Here is a 19,383-nt window from a genome sequence, read left to right as displayed (position 1 = left end):
AACAGAGTCTCGAGATGCTTACAGAGGAATGTCACTTGCTTGATTTAGCTCAATATCTATTTTCCCGTCACTACTTCATAAGGGTGCGAAACACACAAAGTCCTGACCGCAGTTCTTTACTGTGCTCGTCTAAAATGACTAAGTGTTATTTCATATTTGGCAGGACAAGTACATTCTGTCAGCCTGAAAGAATTTTTGGCCAACAGGTTTTGTTCGGTTCCACAGTTGTTAACTATTAGAGATGTCTGAAAAAACATTTCGGATTGGGCTGGTTGAAATGTTTAACTGATGGCCAGAGGCAATCAAAACTGAGAATCTCCAGTCCTACAATGACACTGGTGTCCAAAAGCAAAGGAGAATTGAATTTTCTCTCACCTCACAGGGCACAGATTTCTGGATGCAAATTAAACCTTTCTCTTCTAAGATGAGCTACAAGACTATACGGGTCTGCAGGTTTAGACTCTCCATCCTGTGGAAGGATTCATCATTTACGAGAGAAAACCCAATGAGATGCCATGCAATTACTGGCAACAAAGACCAGAAATAACAGTGACTCCTTTTATTTCTTTTTCCATAAGAGAAATTGGAGGCAGGCAGTTTAGGGCTTGTGTGGCAATTCTGCCATGCCATTGACAGTCCGGGGTCCTTCTGCCTTTCTATCGCTTTGCACATGGCTTCCACTGTCAGCACAGTTTCTTGGTCCTTGCTGGTCCAGCCAGTAGTTCCATGATTCCAAGGAAGATGCAGAAGGAAGAAGGACGCAGAGGACCTAACAGCTGTCTGGTGCATCCTTAAGAAGCCCTCCTAGACCTTCTACACAAAGCTTCCTAGCTTCAAGAGAAGCCAAGTTTCTGTCTTTTCATTCCCGGCCAATAAAAATTGGGCTTTCTTACTAAAGAAAAAAAGAGTGGATGGATACTGAATAGTTGACTAAGAATCTCTGTCAGTTACTAAGAGATAAAAGACTCTCTGTCCATTTGGAACACTCGCGGGGTGGGTTACAAGCATGGAGTCATAAACTTTTAGAAAGATCAACTAGTCCAACACCTGCATTTTTTTTTTTTTTTTTTTTTTTTGCAACCTGAGCATCTTTTATTCTGTAGCTGCCTTGCCCCCATGCTCCTGGTGGTGGGCTTTGCCCAGGGTGGTTGGTCACGGTCCTGGTCACTGATACCCCATTCTGCCTTGCTGAACTGCTGCATGTGACACCCTGCACACCGGCTGTGCAGCCCCTGCTCAGGCCGCGTCTGTGATGTGGGCGCACAGGGCCCCCTGCACAGGGCAGTCAGCGGCCCCACAGCAGGGCCTCCTCCGTGGCCAGGTGCATCAGGGCATGGAAGCTCAGGAGCAGGCACTTTCTCCAGAAGCACCGGTCCCGCCCATACACCTGGGCCAGACAGCGGGGGCTCCTGATGCTGTGGAAGACCCAGGCCACAGCCCTGCCCGAGAACTGCTGCTTTGGCCAGGAAGACAGGAGGTGGCGGATGTCCCGGAAGATCTGCTCCTCCCAGGCCGGGAGCTGGGCCTGTCCTGGCTCTGGGCCCTGCTCCTCCTCCCTGTCCCCAGGGCCCTCATCCTCGAAGTAGCGACTGAGCAGAGCCTTGAGCTGACTGCTGCGGTCCTTGCTGGGCTGCTCCAGGCATGGCCCGCAGCTGGGGAAGGCTATGCTGTGGAAAGCCCAGAAGGTACGGTGCAGACTGGCCAGGGCATCTGGCTCTCGAGCCTGCACACGGCCGTGTAGGAAGTCACAGATCTCGTCCTTCTCCTGGGCTGTCAGGTCCCCGGGGCTGTACAGGTGGAAGGCTAGCTCCCTGAACTCCACCAGCACCCCATGCCCTGAGGCACACTCTGGGTCCTGCTCTCTGGGTCCCAGTGCAGCTGGTTAAGAGCCTGCCACATGGGGGCCAGTTTCCAGCCCATTGAGTCCACCAGCTCGACCACGTCAAACTCCACAGAACTGATCTCCCCACCTGTGTTCTCAGGGGGCTGCCAGGCCAAGCACACAGCCAGGGGAAGACACCTGCGGGCCAGGGCCTGGAGTTGGGTGGCGCCCCTGGGGCAGCGCAGGTGGCAGCGGGCATAGGTGGGTGCCAGTAGCTTCAGCCAGCGCTGTGGGTACAGCTCCAGGTAGCAGAGCAGGGTCTCGATGGCTCCCTCCTGCTCTGGGGGCCTCTGCGCGCAGGCGCAGAGAGGGAACACGCACTGAGCAAGCTTCTTCACAGCAAGGAAGTCGACAGTATTGGCATGCACATGTCTACGCAGCTCCCAGAGATCCTCGCCCTGGGGCCTCAGGAAGAGGTGGCAGTGTGTGGGCTGCCCATCACGCCCAGCCCCGACCGCAGCCTGCACATAGCTCTCAAAGCTTGGGGGCAGCCCCAGATGTAGCACAGCCCGCACGTCCGGCCGGTCCAGCCCCATCCCGAAGGCCACCGTGGCCACCACCACCCACAGCCGGCCCTCCATGAAGGCCCGCTGCACCCGCCGCCGCTCCCAGCTGCACATGCTGGCATGGTAGGCTTCGGCCACAGCCTCCAGGGCTTGGCCTCCAGGGCCCGGGGCCCAGGCCTCACGCAGGCAGGTGCGCAGCAGTGCAGCAACACGCTCCGTGTCCTCTAGCCTGTTGCAGTAGATGATGACAGAACCCAGGGCATGAAAATGGTCACTCTGCAGCAGTGTCACCAGAGCCTGGTCTGGGTCCTTGTCTGTGGACACAGAGAGACGCAGGTTGGCTGGGATGGTGACTGGGCCGCCGAGGACATACTCCTCAGCCACACCCAGGTGCTGGGCCACGTAATGGGCGGTGCTGCGTGTGGCTGTGGCTGTGAGACCCAGGAAGCAGCTGACACCCAGGCGTTCCCTTGCAGACACGCAGGTAGCAGGGCCGGAAGTTGTGGGACCACTGAGAGAGGCAGCGGGCCTTGTTGACGCAAGTGAAGGCAACTGTGGGGAGCTGAGTGAGGAAGGCAGCACCCCAGGCCCCAGCCCCAACCAACGCCTCTGGGCCGATTGAACCTTCTGCAGTGCAGAGTCCCACTGCTTCCCGGTCATCCCCAAGTGGATGCAGGCTGCCTTCAGGACTGGGGGCAGGCCGGACACCTGGTTGTCCATAAGTGACATGAGGGGAGAGATGACAAGTGCAAGGCAGGGACTGCGCCAGGAGTAGAGCAGTGTGGGCAGCTGGTAGCACAAGGAATTGTCGGCTCCCGTGGGCAGCACCAGCAGCGTGGACATGCCGGACAGGATCCGCATGACCACACACTCCTGCCCAGGGCGGAAGGCCCGGTGCCCCAGCTGCTCCAGGGCCTGGAACACCTCAGCCGGTGTGTCTGCCACCTGCCCCGAGGGCCCTGGTGGGTAGAGTGGAGGCACGGTAGGAGGGGGACAGGGCACCTCGGGCACAGACTCCCCCAGAGGCAACAGCAGCTCAGACCCCACAGGCTCTGCGTCTTCTCTGCCAGAGAGTCGGCAGTTGGCAGCGCCAGTGCTCTGGAATACTTCCTCCACATGCACAGGGTCTGTGTGTCACCCTCATCCTTGCCGCCCTCCTGAGGAGCCAGGGTAGGTTCTGACTGAGGGCAGTGGGATGCCCAGTGGCTGAGCTGCTCACACTGGAAATAAGAGTCCTTGGCTGCGGCTCTGGGCCAAACACCCCCAAGACACTCCACTTTCTTCTGCCACTTCTGCCTCCATGTCTGCTTGCGGAGGAGCCTCCCCTGCAGGGCTGGGCCCCGCACACAGCGTTTCTGCTTCATGTTGAGTCGCACGTAATTACCCCTGTCTCGCACGGTGGGCCTGCAGGCTGTGGGGTTGCTGGGGGGCTGTGCCCTCACAGGCTCCTCTGGATAGTCTTTTGCATGCACTGCAGCCCCAGCTCCGTCAGGCAGGGGTTCCGCTTGGCCCGTGTCCTGCTGGGTCTGTGCATGGCATTCCTCCGGCTCCCCACTCCGTCTCCGCTTCTTGCCTTGACTGTTACCACTATGGGGTTTCAATGCACTGACACCAGTTGCTTGTAGGGCTGGAACCTCTGGGCCCTGTACAGGTACCTCAGGGCCAGTGATGGGTTAGAGGACAAACAGAGCACCTGAAGTCAGAGGCTGTGACTCCTCTGCACCCAGGACAGGCTGGCAGGCCTTGGGAACTCCCAGAAAATCTGGGGTCCCACTATGGCACCGCTGTAGCCATCCAGGGTCTAGGGAGACCAGTCGCAGGCTCAGGGATGCCCGCAGCTGCTGGAGCCGGCCTGGCCTCAGCTGGGGCTTGGGAGGTTGGGGGGGGGGGCACCTCGTCGTCATCTTCTGGAAAGATGGCGGCAGTCGCTGTGCCTGGAGGCCCTGGGGAAGGGACCGTGGAGGAGAATCTTTGGGCAAGTCGGGGTATTCGGCCCAGGGCTGGCCTGGCCTGCAGACTGTCCTTTAGGTTGGCCTTAAGCCTCTCCCCAAAGTCCTGCACGGACCCCTGAGAGCTTGGCTTCCACGTAGGCTGGGGACTCTGGGTCGCAGCCCGATTCAGGTGGGACACGCAGCAGCTGGGCTGCGTGCGGCACCTCCTCGGCCGCCGCGGGAAGGCACCGCTCCAGGTCGCCAGGCCCGCCGCCGCCGCCGCCGCCGCCGCCGGCCTGGCCCAGGGCCCCCTTCTGGGCACCGAACCCCCGGCGGAGCGCGCGGGTCTCCTCCGGCGCCGCCTCCGCGTCCCCCGGCCCGGCCGCCACCCGCGCTCCCGCGCCTGCAGCCTCCCCCGCCTGCAGCCTCCCCCGCCTGCAGCCTCCCCCGCACGGCCCGCAGCCGCTCCCCGGCCGCCGCGCACGCCGCGCCCCGCAAATCTCCCCCACACCTGCATTTTAAAGTTGAAGAAACTGAGGGCCAGAACAGCCACTGGGCTTGGAGAAGTGAGCAGGGGCGGCGAGCGCGAGGGCCCGGGCTGGAGCCAGAGCCTGGCGAGTTCGAACGGAAGTGGTTTTGACCGCTCCGCGCTTCCTCGGGAAGCAGGGCTTCACAATTCCTTTTTGTTGTTTGGGGTGTCTCTATGTAATATTCCTTTCTTCCCTTCTTTTTGGGGATCAGGGCAGAGAAGTCAAGCAGACTGAGGTCACATACTGGCGCTGTGCCTGACGGAGGTGGCGGGCAGCGTGGTTACGGGGCAGTCACCGTGTCCGTGGGCTCGGGCTGCAGAAACACACCAGCTTACTCCGGGGGTTCAAACAACAAACATTATCTCCCATGGCTTCTCACGGCTAGACGTCTGAGATCAAGATGCCAGCGGGTCAGGTGCTTGGTGAGGACTCTTGCTCTCTTCCTGGTTATGTCCTTATGGTCATTCCTTGGTGTGCACAGGTAGAAAGAGAAATCTCGTATTTCTTCCTCTTTTCATTAAGGCATTAATCTCATCTTTAGGGGCTCCAGCCTCATGACCTGATTTAACCCGAATTACCCTCCAAAGGTCCCACCTCCAAATTCCACCAAACTGCGGTTTAGGGTTTCAGTGGATGAACTGAGGGGAGGGGAGGTGGTCCACAGCACCCATCCACCCACCCACAACTAACTGCCCCAGACCTCAAGGCAGCCCCCTGGAGTGGGGGCGGGGAGAGGGCGTGGAGGGGCAACCAGAAGCCACGCTCCCTGCAGGAAGACTGGCTCAGAAGAGAAGGGACAGGGCTGGGCATGTTCAGTGCCTTCTCCCAGGGAGAGACATCTCTTCTCCGCCCTCGCAGGGCATAAGAGGAGGCAAGAAAAGACCACAGGTGTCCTCTGACAGGTTCCTCCAAATGGAATTGCCTCCACATGAGTCCAGAGAAGAAGAACGTCCCCTCAACACCTGTTTATTTGAACCCTTCATGTTTCCTTCCATAATATTCCACACAGCGACCCAAGCGTGCCTTCCCTGACTTACTAACAGACTTAACTATGAGGCTGGGGGTGAAAGATTCTGGAAGATAAGGCACAGAAAGGTTAGGAGACTTGCTCCAAATCACACAGCAAGTTGGGGGAGCAGCTGAAAGCGGCCCCACTTTCTGGGAGTTTTCTCTACACCTGGCTGCCTGACAAAGCCACTGTATACTCACCAGCTGGAGACCACACGGAGCGCTGTCCCTTGCAGTGAGCAAAATTCTCTGACCATAAAGGACACTCAAGCTTCATGACGATGGCTGGTGGGCTGGAGAATTCACTGGTCAAGAAACATTTTTAATCATCGTCTGGGTGCCAGGATATTAGTCAGATAAAGCAGTTTAAAAAAAAATACCAGCTGAAGGCTGTCTGAGCCTAGTGGGGTAGACAGACAAAAGGTTTTAAATGCAATGACGGACATGTGCTAGGGGCATCTGTCAGCTGAATAAGAAAACACCTGGAAGCCATCTATCTGAAAATTATTATTTTGCACCTCCTTTCAACTGTCGCAACTCCTGTGGTAAAATATTACTGCTGACATCAACACAGAGCCAGTGAAGTGACTGATTCTCCACCCGTTTCCTGTTGCGCAGACACAGACGTGCACTGAGTGACGCGGTGATGGATGCAGTGATGGATGCAGTGATGGATGCAATGATGCGCTTCCTGAGCCAGGCTCTCCCGCTGCTGCTCCCAGCGTTCTCACCTACACTTTGCTGGTGGCTCTGACTCTTTTCTGAAGAAGGTGGGCCGGAAGCAGGAAGTAAGTTCAAGTCGACTTGGCACAGTGGAGAGAAAGCACCCAAGCGGGGTGGAAGGGAGTTCGTGTTGCTTCATTTTCAGCTCCCACTTCAGGCTTCCAGGTCCTCAAAGCGACCTTCTACATTCAGGTTTTCAAAAATGCTAAGGCGCGAATCCCTTTTTCAAAAATTGTTTCGCTGAGAGCCTCATGGAAGAAGCAGATACCGTCCTGCCTTGCCTCTGTGCCAGTCCGCGAGACACCTGAACAGACCCCCACGTCCCCTGGGGAGACACAGTGGAAACCGCTGATCTCTGGCCGGTTTGATCAGGGTCGGGATCCGAGGGCAGGACCCTCTACAGAACCGTCCCCTGGGCACCTCAGCCTGGCCCCACAGATGAGTGGTGTGCAGATGAATGCCTGGCCGCCACAATCCCCTGCAAACCTCCATGCTCCTTGGTAAGAGCACCGGCCCTGGCCTCCAGCAGGGCTACGGGTGATCCAGGTCCGGTCCCCTGAGAATAGATGGAACCACAGGATCCCACTCACCTGAGGTTCCCGAGCTCGAGTCAGAGGCACATTTACTTTAAAAATAGCAAAGAAAACACAACTCCTGTCATTAACTTTTCCCTGCGTAATGTGGTTTCCAGGCCTGCTCACTACCTTGAGAATTTTCTCCTGGATAGATTCCAGTTTGCCAGAGTCTAAGAAAAACAAAAATTTAAGAATACAATTCTCCATAACTGGAGGGCAGAATTATAAAGTGTATACACACATATAAAAAATAAAAAATTATATGTATATATACACTTATTTTTTTGGTAGGAGAGACACATGGAAGACAAAAATATTAGTGATGGTTGACAATGTCTGGGCATTTCCCATAGATTACATCTTCTAATCTTTATGTAACAGGTAGGTCAAGGCTAGATCACCAGTAAGAGAGAAACTCTTCCTCTGCTGATTTCTCTCTCTCTTACAGAAAAACCAACAAACAACAAGAAAACAGAAAAACAATCTCTAGGCCTGGGGGTCTTCTTGGATTCTCTAGGGATCATGCTCCTTCCAGCTCACAATTCCGCCACCACTAAGGGAACAGCCCTCGCCCTCGTGGTCCAAGGACGCATTTCCTTCCAGGAGACAATGTTGACCAAGAGAAGGAAAAAGAGAGACGGACAAAGAGCAGGTGCCAGGTCTCTCTTAGGGAAGGTTCGCAGACGCGGTCACACATCTCTTCTCGTGTGTCCTGGTGGTCAGAACTTTGTCACGTGGCCAACTGCAAAGAGCCCAGGAAATGTATTCTTTTGTTTCATGGCCATGAGCTCAGCCAAAATTGATCTTACTCTGGAGGAAGGGGAAATAGATATTTGGGGACAAGCAGCAGTAGGTCTGCCACAGCTTCCAACAACTCCAGGAACAAGTATGGTTAAGCTCATTGAACAAACGGGGAAACTGAGGTTCAAAAAGGTGAGATAACTTGCCTGTGGTCATACAACGTGCTATAGCCACTACCTAAATTAGAAATTCTTACACCAAAGCCTGTTTTATTTCCTCTACACGCCCCCAAAATAGGAGTAGAATGATACATGTATAAGAAGTTGTCCGATTTTCCAGCAGTTGCATCGCAGCCCTGGTTGTCAGTATGCTGGGTGAACTATGGCCTGTCACCTTTCTCTTCCATCTCCCTTGTCACCAGCCTAGTACAACCACATCACCTGATTATTGCCGCAGCCTGCTATCAGATTCCACTCTCCTCTTGTTCCCTCTGATTTACTTTCCGCAGAGCAGAAGGGTGGGCTTTCAAGATATCATGTGTAATCATTTTATTTCACTGCTTAAAAACCTTTGATAACTTCTCATTGCTTTTTGGATGAGGTCCAACACCGTCCATGACGTTCCCAGGCCTTGCACACTCTGGCCCCACCGACCCCCCAGCTGCCTCGCCCATGACTCCCCTCCTTCCCTCTCTGGACGACTCTGGACTCCACAGACACTCCACGGTGCCTCCCACCTCGGGGTCTTACCCATGCTCTTCCCTCTGTCCTCAGTCTCTCCCACCTGCATCTTTGTCAAGTCCAAAAAAGAAATTCTTCATGATTTTGTTAGGATCTATTAAACTTGTAATTAATCATGGAAGAATGAACGTATTTACAATGTTTGATCTCCCCATTCAGGAATGGGGGGGGGTCTCCATTCATTTCTACTTTTACATCACTTAGAGAGTTCTATCCTTTTCTTCTTATAGGTCCATTCATTTTCTCACTGGAATTTTTCTTAGGTTTTGTTGCTCTTTGCGACTGGAGTCTTTCTTCCCATGCGGGGAGGTGGGAGGGAAGACATTCAGCTTCCTAGTTTTAAAGAATCTATGTTTCTAAAGCAGAGATGAAGCAGGGGAGGAGAAAGGAACAGGTCTTTCTACCTACATTTAGGCAATTATTTGTACATAACTGATTGGCATTTTTACTAAGTTCAGTTCAGCCTTGAATTTAGTAAAACTTCCCTCTTAATACTAGCATTAATGTGGTAGGCAGTCCTAATTTCAGTTTTCTTCCGTCCTGTGTGTTCATAGGTACTCTAGCAAGAATTTGCAAGAGCCAAGAGGGGAACTCATCAAATATCACTGTGTACTGAATCTTCTGTTCTTACATTCTGAGCACAGAGTTTTCAAACAGGTGCCGGCCATCCAAGAGTACTTTCATCACTATGTGTATTTTGCTGTATTACCCATAGTGATATCTTGACCAATTTTGCAAACATCTTCCTAAGACCGAGAAACACTAGACCTGTGTTAGTCCCCTGATGCCCCAGCTCAGTAAAATGCTTTCACAAAACATGAGGTTAGTTTGGCATGATTTGTTCCTGGTGACTCCATGTCTCCTAGCAGTCAACACATTCCTTTCAAAGTGCTCATAAGACATCTGCTTTAAATTCATTCTATAATTTGACCAAATGTTGCCCAAAGTTATTAGCCTGTAGTTTCTGGGACCCACCTTTTTTTGTAACTTGCGACATTGACTTGTTATTAACGTTCTGATTCTTCTCTTGTTGTATATGATTTTTTTTTAAAGATTACCAGTGGTGACTCCCTGATTACATATTTGAATTCCTCCAACACCCTGGAAGGAAACTTGGCTGCACCTGAAGGCATGAATTGATGACATGAATTAAGGCTCGCTCTCCATTTCCAGTCATTTGGGGCCACAGTTTCTTTATTATATAGATTGCTCTACTCTGTTAGAATTCGGGGACTCTCCAGAGAACCAGGAGCTGTGGGGGTGTTCTCGTCCTTAACCAGGAAAATTGTCTTAAACCAGCACAGAAAGCAAAGTGTGTCCTGACTTGGGATCAACACCATCACCCAGCCGAGGAGGCAGGGTTTACTCTCGGATCTGCAAGCTTTTCCTGATTTCTCCATTTCTGAGCTTTCCAGCAGCCTGTTTCCTCGCATTGAAAACCTCCATGCACCATGCCCACTGTGAATAGCCTACCCGTTTTGAATATCCAGCTCACCCTTCTGGATTTATGGCTTGTCTCTGACGCTTGAATTGGACCTGGCATGAAGACCTGAGGACACGCATCCCCACCGTCTTGTCTGTGGGTGACGGCCCCACAGCCAGTTCTTGAGGCTGTGTGTCCCTTCACCTTCTGGCCTGCCCTGCCCTTGCTGCCAGCGTGGGCTCCACCGTGCTTTCTCCCCGTGAAGCCACACACGCTGCGCCCTGGGCTCCCGGCTGTCTTCCCCCGGGTCCATGAGTACCCTCGGGAATTTTGAAGCCAGCACACACTGCAGCACAAACAACAGACCCCGTGCCACACTGTGTCCCATGACTAAGGTACTTAAACCATTCCCCACCCCACCTCTTCCATGGTCAGTCCGATTCTTGTCAGGAGAACTTGTATGGCTTCTTTACGCCCACATGATCGGGACCTGGCCGCTTGTAGGAAATTAATAAATGCCTGTTGCAGTGACACAAGCAACAACGAATGATCGATCCACGTTCCCTTTGGGAAAAGCTCTGTAAGTTTTGCAGCCGCCCGTTTTCACAAAGCAGATATGTCCTTCCAAAACCGCATCCGAAGCAGCTCCGTTCCTGCCCTATGCTGAGACACAGCCCTTTCTCCTATTGTCCTCACGCAAATGCCCAAGCCCCTTAAACTGGACGTCATTCAGACCTGGAACATTCCAGGCATCCTCAGGACCTGCTGGCTTGGGTGCATTATCCTGGTGCCCAGGACCTGTCTGATCCCCGACCCGGGATGGGACCCACTCACAGAGGTCACACCACGGCTCTGGTAAGAGAATCCACATTCCATGCAGGACATTACCAGCAGTGGGTTCAAAGGATGACAGTGAAAGCTATCAGAAGTCAGCCAACGTCCAAGATGCATGTCCAACCCCAGAGGACTGCTCAGCTCTGATGCATACGACACGTTTCATTCCAACACATAGGCTTCCCGCGGGGACCAGACTGTGCCCCGACTTACGAGCACCTCCACCCTCGCTCCCACCTCACCCTCAGATCAATCACATGCTCTTCAAGACACCATCAGCAGGTTCTATGTCAACATGGTAACTATGCATAATCAATAGGATGGTGACTGTGTCATTACTTGTCATCTTTTATTTGCCAACAAGGATTTGATATGGAGGTATATCAAGTGGTGTAAAGAATTAACTTATTTCTAAATAAAATAATTTTATTACATCTATATAATAAGAAGCTTAGGAGAGACAATTTTCTGATCATTCATATATTCAATTTCAGTCTAATCTATTGCAGCAAAAGGTATTCAGAAACAGTGCACAGCTGCCCTCTTGTGTCTCCTTCATATAATTAAATCTATTAGGGAGGGTTTAAATACTAGGATTCAATTAGCTATGCATTTTGAAAGGTCACCATGTACCACTACTTTTCTACTTGTGAAATTAATATCCTAAAGGGTAATTTACAAAGCACAATATGTAAAAATATGCCAGATCTCTCTATCAATTAAACAGAACTTACTGGCATAAACATCTAAATATTTAAAAAGTAATATAATTACTCTGTCCAGGTCTTCCCCTAACCCAGTACCCAGAAGTCTTTACATGCATTTGTATTGTCTCATTATACTTAATTCATGCTCCATTAATATTTAATCTGCTCTTATTGAGTGCATGGATTTGCACAAATCTTTTGCTACTGGCCGCTCAATGGCCCCATAGAAGATGAAATGGAAGTAAGTTCTCTTTTGTAACAATTGGCTACTGAGCACCCAGTATGAGCAAAGTCCTGTGCAAAGTTCTTTACAAATGAAATATATAGAACGTGCCTGAAAAGGAAACCTTATCTCCATTGAACAGATAAAGAAACCCAGGCACAGGAGTTAGGGAGCGCCTCCCAAGAAGCTAAAGGTAGCGTCATTCTTCAGATTCTAACTCTGCCGACCCAGACGACAGCTCTTTTCTTTGCTACCTCTCCACCGTAATAAGCTATCTCCATGAGTTCACAGTCAGCCAGCCATTCAGCATCCTGAAAGCAATCTGATTAAAGTGACAGGAAGCTCAGACAATGAAGATAAGTGCATCATCCAGGTATCATCAGTGTCCACACAAGTGGACATTCTGTTTCTTTATTAAGACACCATGTTTCCTTACTAAGTGCTGGATGCTTCTAGCTCTATATTGTTTTTTTCTATATTAAGAAAGAGTGGAGATAAAACATTGAAAGCAAGCCGTATTGTTTTGGGGAAATTGGGAGCTATCCTTCTGTACAAATCAGCACTGACGTGGTGGCCCCACACAATAACCAGGTAGAGAAGGGATCCAGGAGTGATGCACGGGGACCAACCAGCTGAGTGGTCTCCGTCCCTAACCTCCTGGGAGGGAAAGCTTCTGGGAGAACTTACAACAAAGAGACAGAAATAAGATGTAGTGAAGGAAACACAAGCTGAGGTGCAACAGTCTGTGACGATAAGCAGGTGTGCATGGAGGTGGGAAGGGGAGGATCCGGGGAGGCTGTGGGGAAAGGGTGAGGGATGTGGGATTTGAGGCAGGGAGGAGGCTGCACCTCCATACTACATGGTGCAGTACATCTCCACGTAAGCCCCGCTCCCCCAGCAGGGCTCCCTCCAGGGAGGGCATAAATGAAACCGATCCTGCGATCTTGACTCCAACCTGAGAGACAAGGTGGGCAATCATCCTTCTAGACAGTGCAATTAGCAACAGTGATCTGGGGCCTGCAGCAGTGGACTGCTTGTCTCGAGGTCACTGCCAACGGTTTGAGTCGGAGCCGTGAGCACAGCCTCCCTGCAGGGCCCAGATTCCCGAGGCAGGGCGGCACCACAGGAAAACCAGGAGAGTCGAAGTCCTAAGTCCTGGGCTCCGTCCCAGCTCCATAACCAACTTGAGTGTGACTTTGGGCCAACTCGCTCACCTTTCTGGGGCCTAGTTACTCCATCTTTCAGGTGTCTTCCTTGGGCACTCAGACAGTCCCTCCATTCTTAAAGTTCTCTAAACTCAGTCCCTTTCAAGCAACACCTGATTGTGCCCGGCTGGCCACAAGTACTGATTTTTTTCATTCCTGTTATGGGCTGAACTTTGTCCTCCCATAACTTGTATGCTGAAGACCTAACCCCCAGTATCTCAAATGTGACTGTTCTGGGAGAGAAGGTCTTTAGAGAGGTAAGTAAATTAAAATGAGGTGAGGAGGGTGGGTTCTGATCCAACAAGACTGGTGTCCCATCAGAAGAGGAAGTTGGGACCCAGGCCTATACGGAGGGATGACCACGTGGAGACACAGGAGGAAGACGGCCATTGCGGGCCAAGCAGAGAAGCCTCAGAGGAAGCCAGTCCTGCTCAGATCTGGATCTTGGACTTCCAGCCTCCAGGACAGTGAGAAAACAAATTCCTATTGTTTAAGCCCCCGAATCTGCGGTCCTGGCAGCCCTGGCAAACTAATGCAATTCCACACTCTTTTCCTAGTCATCCATCCTCTTTATGTCCGATTCCTTCTCTGCATTTTCTGTTTCTATTTCCCCTCGCTCACCAGTCTTCAACACTTATGGGCACCATCTTCACTACAGCCTTTCGCTTCTCCCCTGCAAATTCCCACCCCCGCCTCTGCTCGGTAGTGTCTGTGAGGTTTTAACACACAGCAATTGCATATGTAAAAATGATGGCATTAAAACGCACCAGACATAAAGCCATTTCTGTAACTAAAAGGGATGCTCAAGAAAATTAAAATAAACAATGGCATTCAATGTCAGAAAGGGTCTGATGGAACAGACAAACAGTTGACAGTAGGATAAATTAGAAGGCACTTTTGGGAGGGTAATCTGGACATATATACCAAATTGGAATAAAAACCCCAAAACATTCATGCCCCAGTGCTGAATATTCCAGGCAACTACATGGAAGTCCGGGAAGTTGGGGGTGGGGGGAGAGTGGGGTGGACTGCAAACATCCAAGAAGCATGTGAAGAAAATGTTCAGCTACAGAAATGGAAGACATAAAAGAGGAACAATCTACTGATAGCGGGTATCTAAGCTGTAAATTTTGCTGAGTGACTAGTTCATAACAATATTTATTAAAAAGCCTTCAAATTATATGATCCTTTTGCCCCAGCAATTCCATTTTGAGGAAATTTCCCCAATGGAAAAAATAATATGAAAATGCTCACTGCATCACTTTAAAAGGGAAACAATCTAAATGTCCAGTAAGAAGGTTAAATAATTTATCTATATGATGAAATCTTTCACAAAAATTATTTAACCATAAAAGAAATTTTCATTATACAATGTCAGTTGGGAAAAAGGTTCATAAAATTGTTTACAAGACAATTATTGTTAAAAATATGTGCATATGTATCAATAAATACTCTGCAAGGATACACATCAACCCCCATCATCTCTGCTAGTGGCTCATGAGTTATTTTTTTCTCTCTACTCTTCTGCATGCTTTACAGCGAGGACGGACTACTTTTATAAGTAGAGAACCAATACATTCTTTTAAAAACAAGAAATAGAAGGGATGGAGTAGAATGGAAAGGAAAGGAAGGGGAAGCAGGAGGGCACACCATTGGGAAGGAGGTGATCTGTCACAACGAGCCATGAATCTCTCTCCTGTGTCCAAATCTGAACCCTGCTGGCATCTCATGTGTGTTTTTAAAAATGCTTGTTGAAATGACATTTAAAAACCAAGCTGGTTTGAAGTCCTGATGCATTCTAACCACTCAAACTACAAGAGGTTTGAGTTTGGACCAGATGGCAGCTTCACTCTCCTCCCAAAGTCTCCCCGGGAGAAGAAAGGGCTGGACAGGGAACAGAATGCGTGCTGACTTCAGATCAGCACTCTGAAGACCCTGTTCTCCTTTTATCTTAATTTGCAGTTGCAGAGTCTTAAAGGAAATGAGATACTGCCTTCGTAATCTGTGATATGGGAGTCTGGACACCATCAATTCTGCTGTTGCTCCAAAGTGTCCTTGCCAGTGTCTGGGTGATCAAAGCAGGACACCGCCTGGCGCTCACAGCTGTGCAGCAGAGCCCTTCCTGGGACATTAAAGGAACCAGCAGGGCAGCCTCAGATAAGCACTTGCTCGCCTCCTCCCATTTTAGGACTGAGCGGACGCCCAGAGCAGCAGTGTGTGAGGGGAGAGGCTCTGTGATGGGAGACAGAGGAGCCAGGCTTTTATCCATCCTTCAAAGCATGGCCATTGGATGATGGCAGAGTCCCCAGTTTTCTCAGGCCCTGGTTTTCTCATCAATAAAATGAGACAATCAAGCCATGTCTTCCTCAAGGCAGGGGCTGGACTCAAGGTCTCTGCTCCCTGCACATCTATGAGTCCACAGGCAATGTGCATGGAAGGGCACACGTTCCCCGTTGAAATTCATCCACCTCAGAAACGTGAGGCTACCCAACTTCAATAGAACGCAGAGCCTACTCTGCTCCTCTCAGGTTAACATAGCTTTCTCAGACTTTAAATGGAAAACAAAAATCCTCATAAAGGCTGGGGCATCACACAATCCTAAAGTCAGGGAACAGATCCCAACTTGCACTCACACAAAGTCAATTTGCAGCATTTTCCAGGTGCTTTCTCAGTCTGCCTTTCCCCCAGAAGAGCTGAGCGACACAACTGGGTGCAGCACTGTTTTGTGGACACCACGAAACCACAAAGACGTGGAAAGATAAATGAGGCTGACAGAGACGCAATCTACTTCCCGACGGGGAATAAGTTTGAAAGATCCAATTCCACTGCAAGCTGAAACTCTGGGTCCTGCTCCACATGGGACCTGGCGGGTCCTCAGATCTGCCCCCGCCTTCCGCTCTCTCCTGCCAGCGATGCCGCTGCTCCCAGGGCTCACGCACTCACCTGACTCGGTCATCTTCGGCTTAGGGCTTCTTTGGCTGGTGACTCCCCTCCACCCCAATCAACCATAATGTAGATCCTGGACCAGAAATATAATTAAATTGACTCTGCCAAATTCTTTAGGATACTACATTACGTGGCTACCATTTTGGGGTGTCAGTCATGATTAGGGGGTGTATCAAGACCAGAAGCCCTGTCTGAAGTTCTGAAACATATCTCAATGTCCTTCAAACACGAAATCTTTTAATACTACTGACAGCCAACACAACATGACTACATTCTCCTACCATAAACATTTTTTATTTGCCTGCTTTGAAAAATAAATCATCATAGGAGCCATGCTCTCCCCGACTCTCACGCCTTTCTAGGATTTAAATCATAGAAGATGGATGAACCGTCCTGTATCCGGCCCTCATTTTTCTTGTTGGGGAGTGGCTGCAGGCAGAGAGAAGTCACATCGCCTGGACCATTGGGTGGGTCACACGAAACAACTTTGTCTCCAAGTTTTCAGGTACCTCTTCTCCCAGCTACACTAAAATTAATGTAAGCCAGTGGGAACATGGTTTGTCAACAAAAGAAATGATGTGTTACAAATCATCATCATCAGAGCCACCTTTTTGGGAAGAAAAGCAACATAACACAGAGATGCAAAGGTTCAGAAATCATTTTGTGTGGCACCGGGTTGAAAGTCAAAGCATTTCTTTCTAAAACAAAGATGTACACGCAGCTAGGAAGTGTTTATAAACATTGGAAAGTGTGGCTACAACAAGCCTTATACTAGGTATTGATTAAGGGAGCTAAGTGCATCCAAAATATTACTAATCATTAATTTAACTGGGGCAAGGGTACCCGAGATAAAACATGCAAACATACTGTCAGACTTTTAAAGGAGGCAGATGTTCAACATTCTTGCCAGAATTCTATAAACAAAGCTATGATTTCCCTCCGAGCAAGGACTTATTATAAATAATTACCAACAACTATTTTGCTTTGCAAGTGATTTTTTCCCTGTGTTGCCCAGTTAATGTTGCAAATCTGACTCCTATCAAGTACTAGATGGGAATGACAACTCCAAATCCATGAAACCTAAAACGGGAGATAAGAGCATTTTAATAAATGGTTCTGCTGCAGACTGTAGGACAATAAACTCCAGGAAGCACACGCTTTCCAAAAATAATCAGGGAGGAAGTAAGGATGCAGGAAAGTCTACGTAATAACCAATTATCAAAAGAAGGAAATGAAGTCTTCCACATCTGTAAAACTTTGGTATAATTAACTCTTTGCAACCTGCTGAGTTTTTTTTTTTCCAGCAGAATAAGTCATAATTAGGATAATCAAAGGGTACATCGTACACACAAACCCATGCACGTGTATAACCTGACTTTCGTTCAGGAAAATGTAATGTTATGAAAATTATGAAAACCTGCCATTGTTACTTAAATTAAAATTGGGCAGAAGACTGAAGTATTTCTAGTACCAGCTGTTAGTGACTAAATTTCCCCACACGTCTGATGCTTAGAGGGACCGAGACAGCTCTCCGGGCATCTTTCAGCTTTGCAGTCTTCAGCTCAAACAGCAGGTCCTCCAAGAAGTCTTCCACACCCTCCCTCGAGCCACAGGTCACCGCTTCGCAGCCACAGGACCTGGGGGAGCACGAGGCTTCCCCCTTCCACAGCGCCCCTCTAACTGCAAGTACGCATTTAATTGTGTAAGGCCACACAGGTGCGTGAACGTACATTCTTGGTTGTGTGAGTCGCCCCTCACTGCACAGTATGTAAACGTTAGGAGGAAAGTCCTGTGTCCTGTTCCTTGAATCACGCAAATGCTGAATAAACGTATGTTGAGGGAAAAGTTACAGCTACTGCTCCATCCACCTTAATCAAGACCTACCACTGAGGGAACTTGGAAGAACTGGATATTTCTGAAAGCTCTGAAAAACAATTCAGCTTTTGTCCCTGGAACACCCGTGTCTATGTCACTCTAACGTGGCCCGGTCATTTCCTTGTTCTTTGCCAAACATTTAGAAATCGAAGGGGGAGGACACGGCTGAGCGGCAGAGCACATGCCCCGCGTGCACAAATCCTGGGTTCAACCTCCAGCACCTCCATTAAATAAATAAACAAACCTAATTACTCCCCCCCCAAAACAAAACAAAACTTCGCTTTAGAAATTGATGAGAACACTCCTCTAAAAAGCCCAGTCCCTTCTTTGTACAAGTCCACTGGTTGAAGTTAAATTCATTTGCTGTTAAATGCTGATACCCTTCACAGGGCCCAGGGAACCAACTTCTAACTACAGAGAGTTTCAATAGGATATGTAAAGCATAATGTAACTGCAGAATAAAAGAAAACAAAAGAAAATTATTTAAGACAACCCTGGAACATTTCAACTGTAAAAATGTAACTGGCATTTCAATCACATCGGCCACTTGGTGTTTCACTTAGGGGACAGGGTGCAAATCTTTCCAACATTCATGAAATTTGTTCCTTATCAAAATAAGAGAAGGTGGCTTCATACTGGCAGCGGGGCCAGGACAAAGCCCTGAGCCTCTGACATGGAGTGTGGCTGCCCCCGCGGCCCCAGGGGTCAGGGCTCCCTAATCTTGGGGGCCAGCACTAATGAGCATCTCCAGGGGCTGGGCTGGCACCAGCCATCCACGCTGCTTTTCATTCCATCTGTCCTCAGTCTCTTTTCCCTTCTCAGGCACTCTGCTTGCTCCCAGCTGACGCTTACTCCTGACTTCTCCCTTCTTTCTCTGTGACTTTCAGCTTCTAATAATAAAACCATTTGGCCAACTGCTCTATACTGTGAACTCAGGCTCTTCGGGGAGATTTGCAGGCGCAGTGACCATCATGCCTGTGGGGTCAAGTTCTCCTGCAGCTCCTTCACGGGCTCCTGGGATCTCCTACAGATCGATCACCTTGATCCAGTCGCCTGTCACCAGAGTGGTGAGATCACGTGAGATTATCGAAAGCTACTGAGGCCCCATGGCCTTGGATAGCAACCCTCTGCACAAAGTGGGGCTAGTCTGGCTCAAGAACCATTTCAAAAGCAATCTAATCTCTAAATTTGGGATGCAGAAAAGTTCCTTATTTTTTCAAGTGGAATAACAGGCGGGCATTCAGATCTGCTCATTTCTCTTTTTCAGTCTGCTCCTCTCTTTCATGTTTGCCACTTTCAAAAAAGCAAAACTAAGACCAAAATGCCATGGTATAAACACAAAATCAGTAACTGGGTCCTTTGTTCTAATATTGACTTTTCACCCTTTAAACCCATGTTCTCATTCTATTTTTCATCAGAACTCTGCTGCTCCCAAGCACAAATATAAATGGACAAAGGCCTGAGATTTTGCTTAGAACTGCAGAAAGTAGCTTAAGTTCACACTTGGACCATATCCAGGTTTCTGCCATCACAA

The 19,383-nt window shown here is 49.7% G+C and overlaps 1 protein-coding gene and 1 pseudogene across 1 annotated transcript; both read right to left on the bottom strand.

Moving 5' to 3' along the window:
• Nucleotides 1-544: 544 nt before the first annotated feature.
• Nucleotides 545-3,508, bottom strand: LOC105063495 (ATP-dependent DNA helicase Q4-like). The gene is given in 4 exon segments (XM_074358195.1): nt 545-1,849; nt 1,852-2,860; nt 2,862-3,003; nt 3,006-3,508. Coding segments are annotated over 4 exon segments (1,959 nt in total). The 5' UTR covers nt 3,250-3,508; the 3' UTR covers nt 545-1,285.
• LOC141573279 (ATP-dependent DNA helicase Q4-like) lies at nt 3,383-15,984 on the bottom strand (annotated as a pseudogene).
• Nucleotides 15,985-19,383: the final 3,399 nt, after the last annotated feature.

This window comes from Camelus bactrianus, chromosome 35 (genome assembly GCF_048773025.1).
Source record: "Camelus bactrianus isolate YW-2024 breed Bactrian camel chromosome 35, ASM4877302v1, whole genome shotgun sequence".
Taxonomy (NCBI): domain Eukaryota; kingdom Metazoa; phylum Chordata; class Mammalia; order Artiodactyla; family Camelidae; genus Camelus; species Camelus bactrianus.
This window is presented reverse-complemented; position numbering and strand designations above follow the sequence as displayed.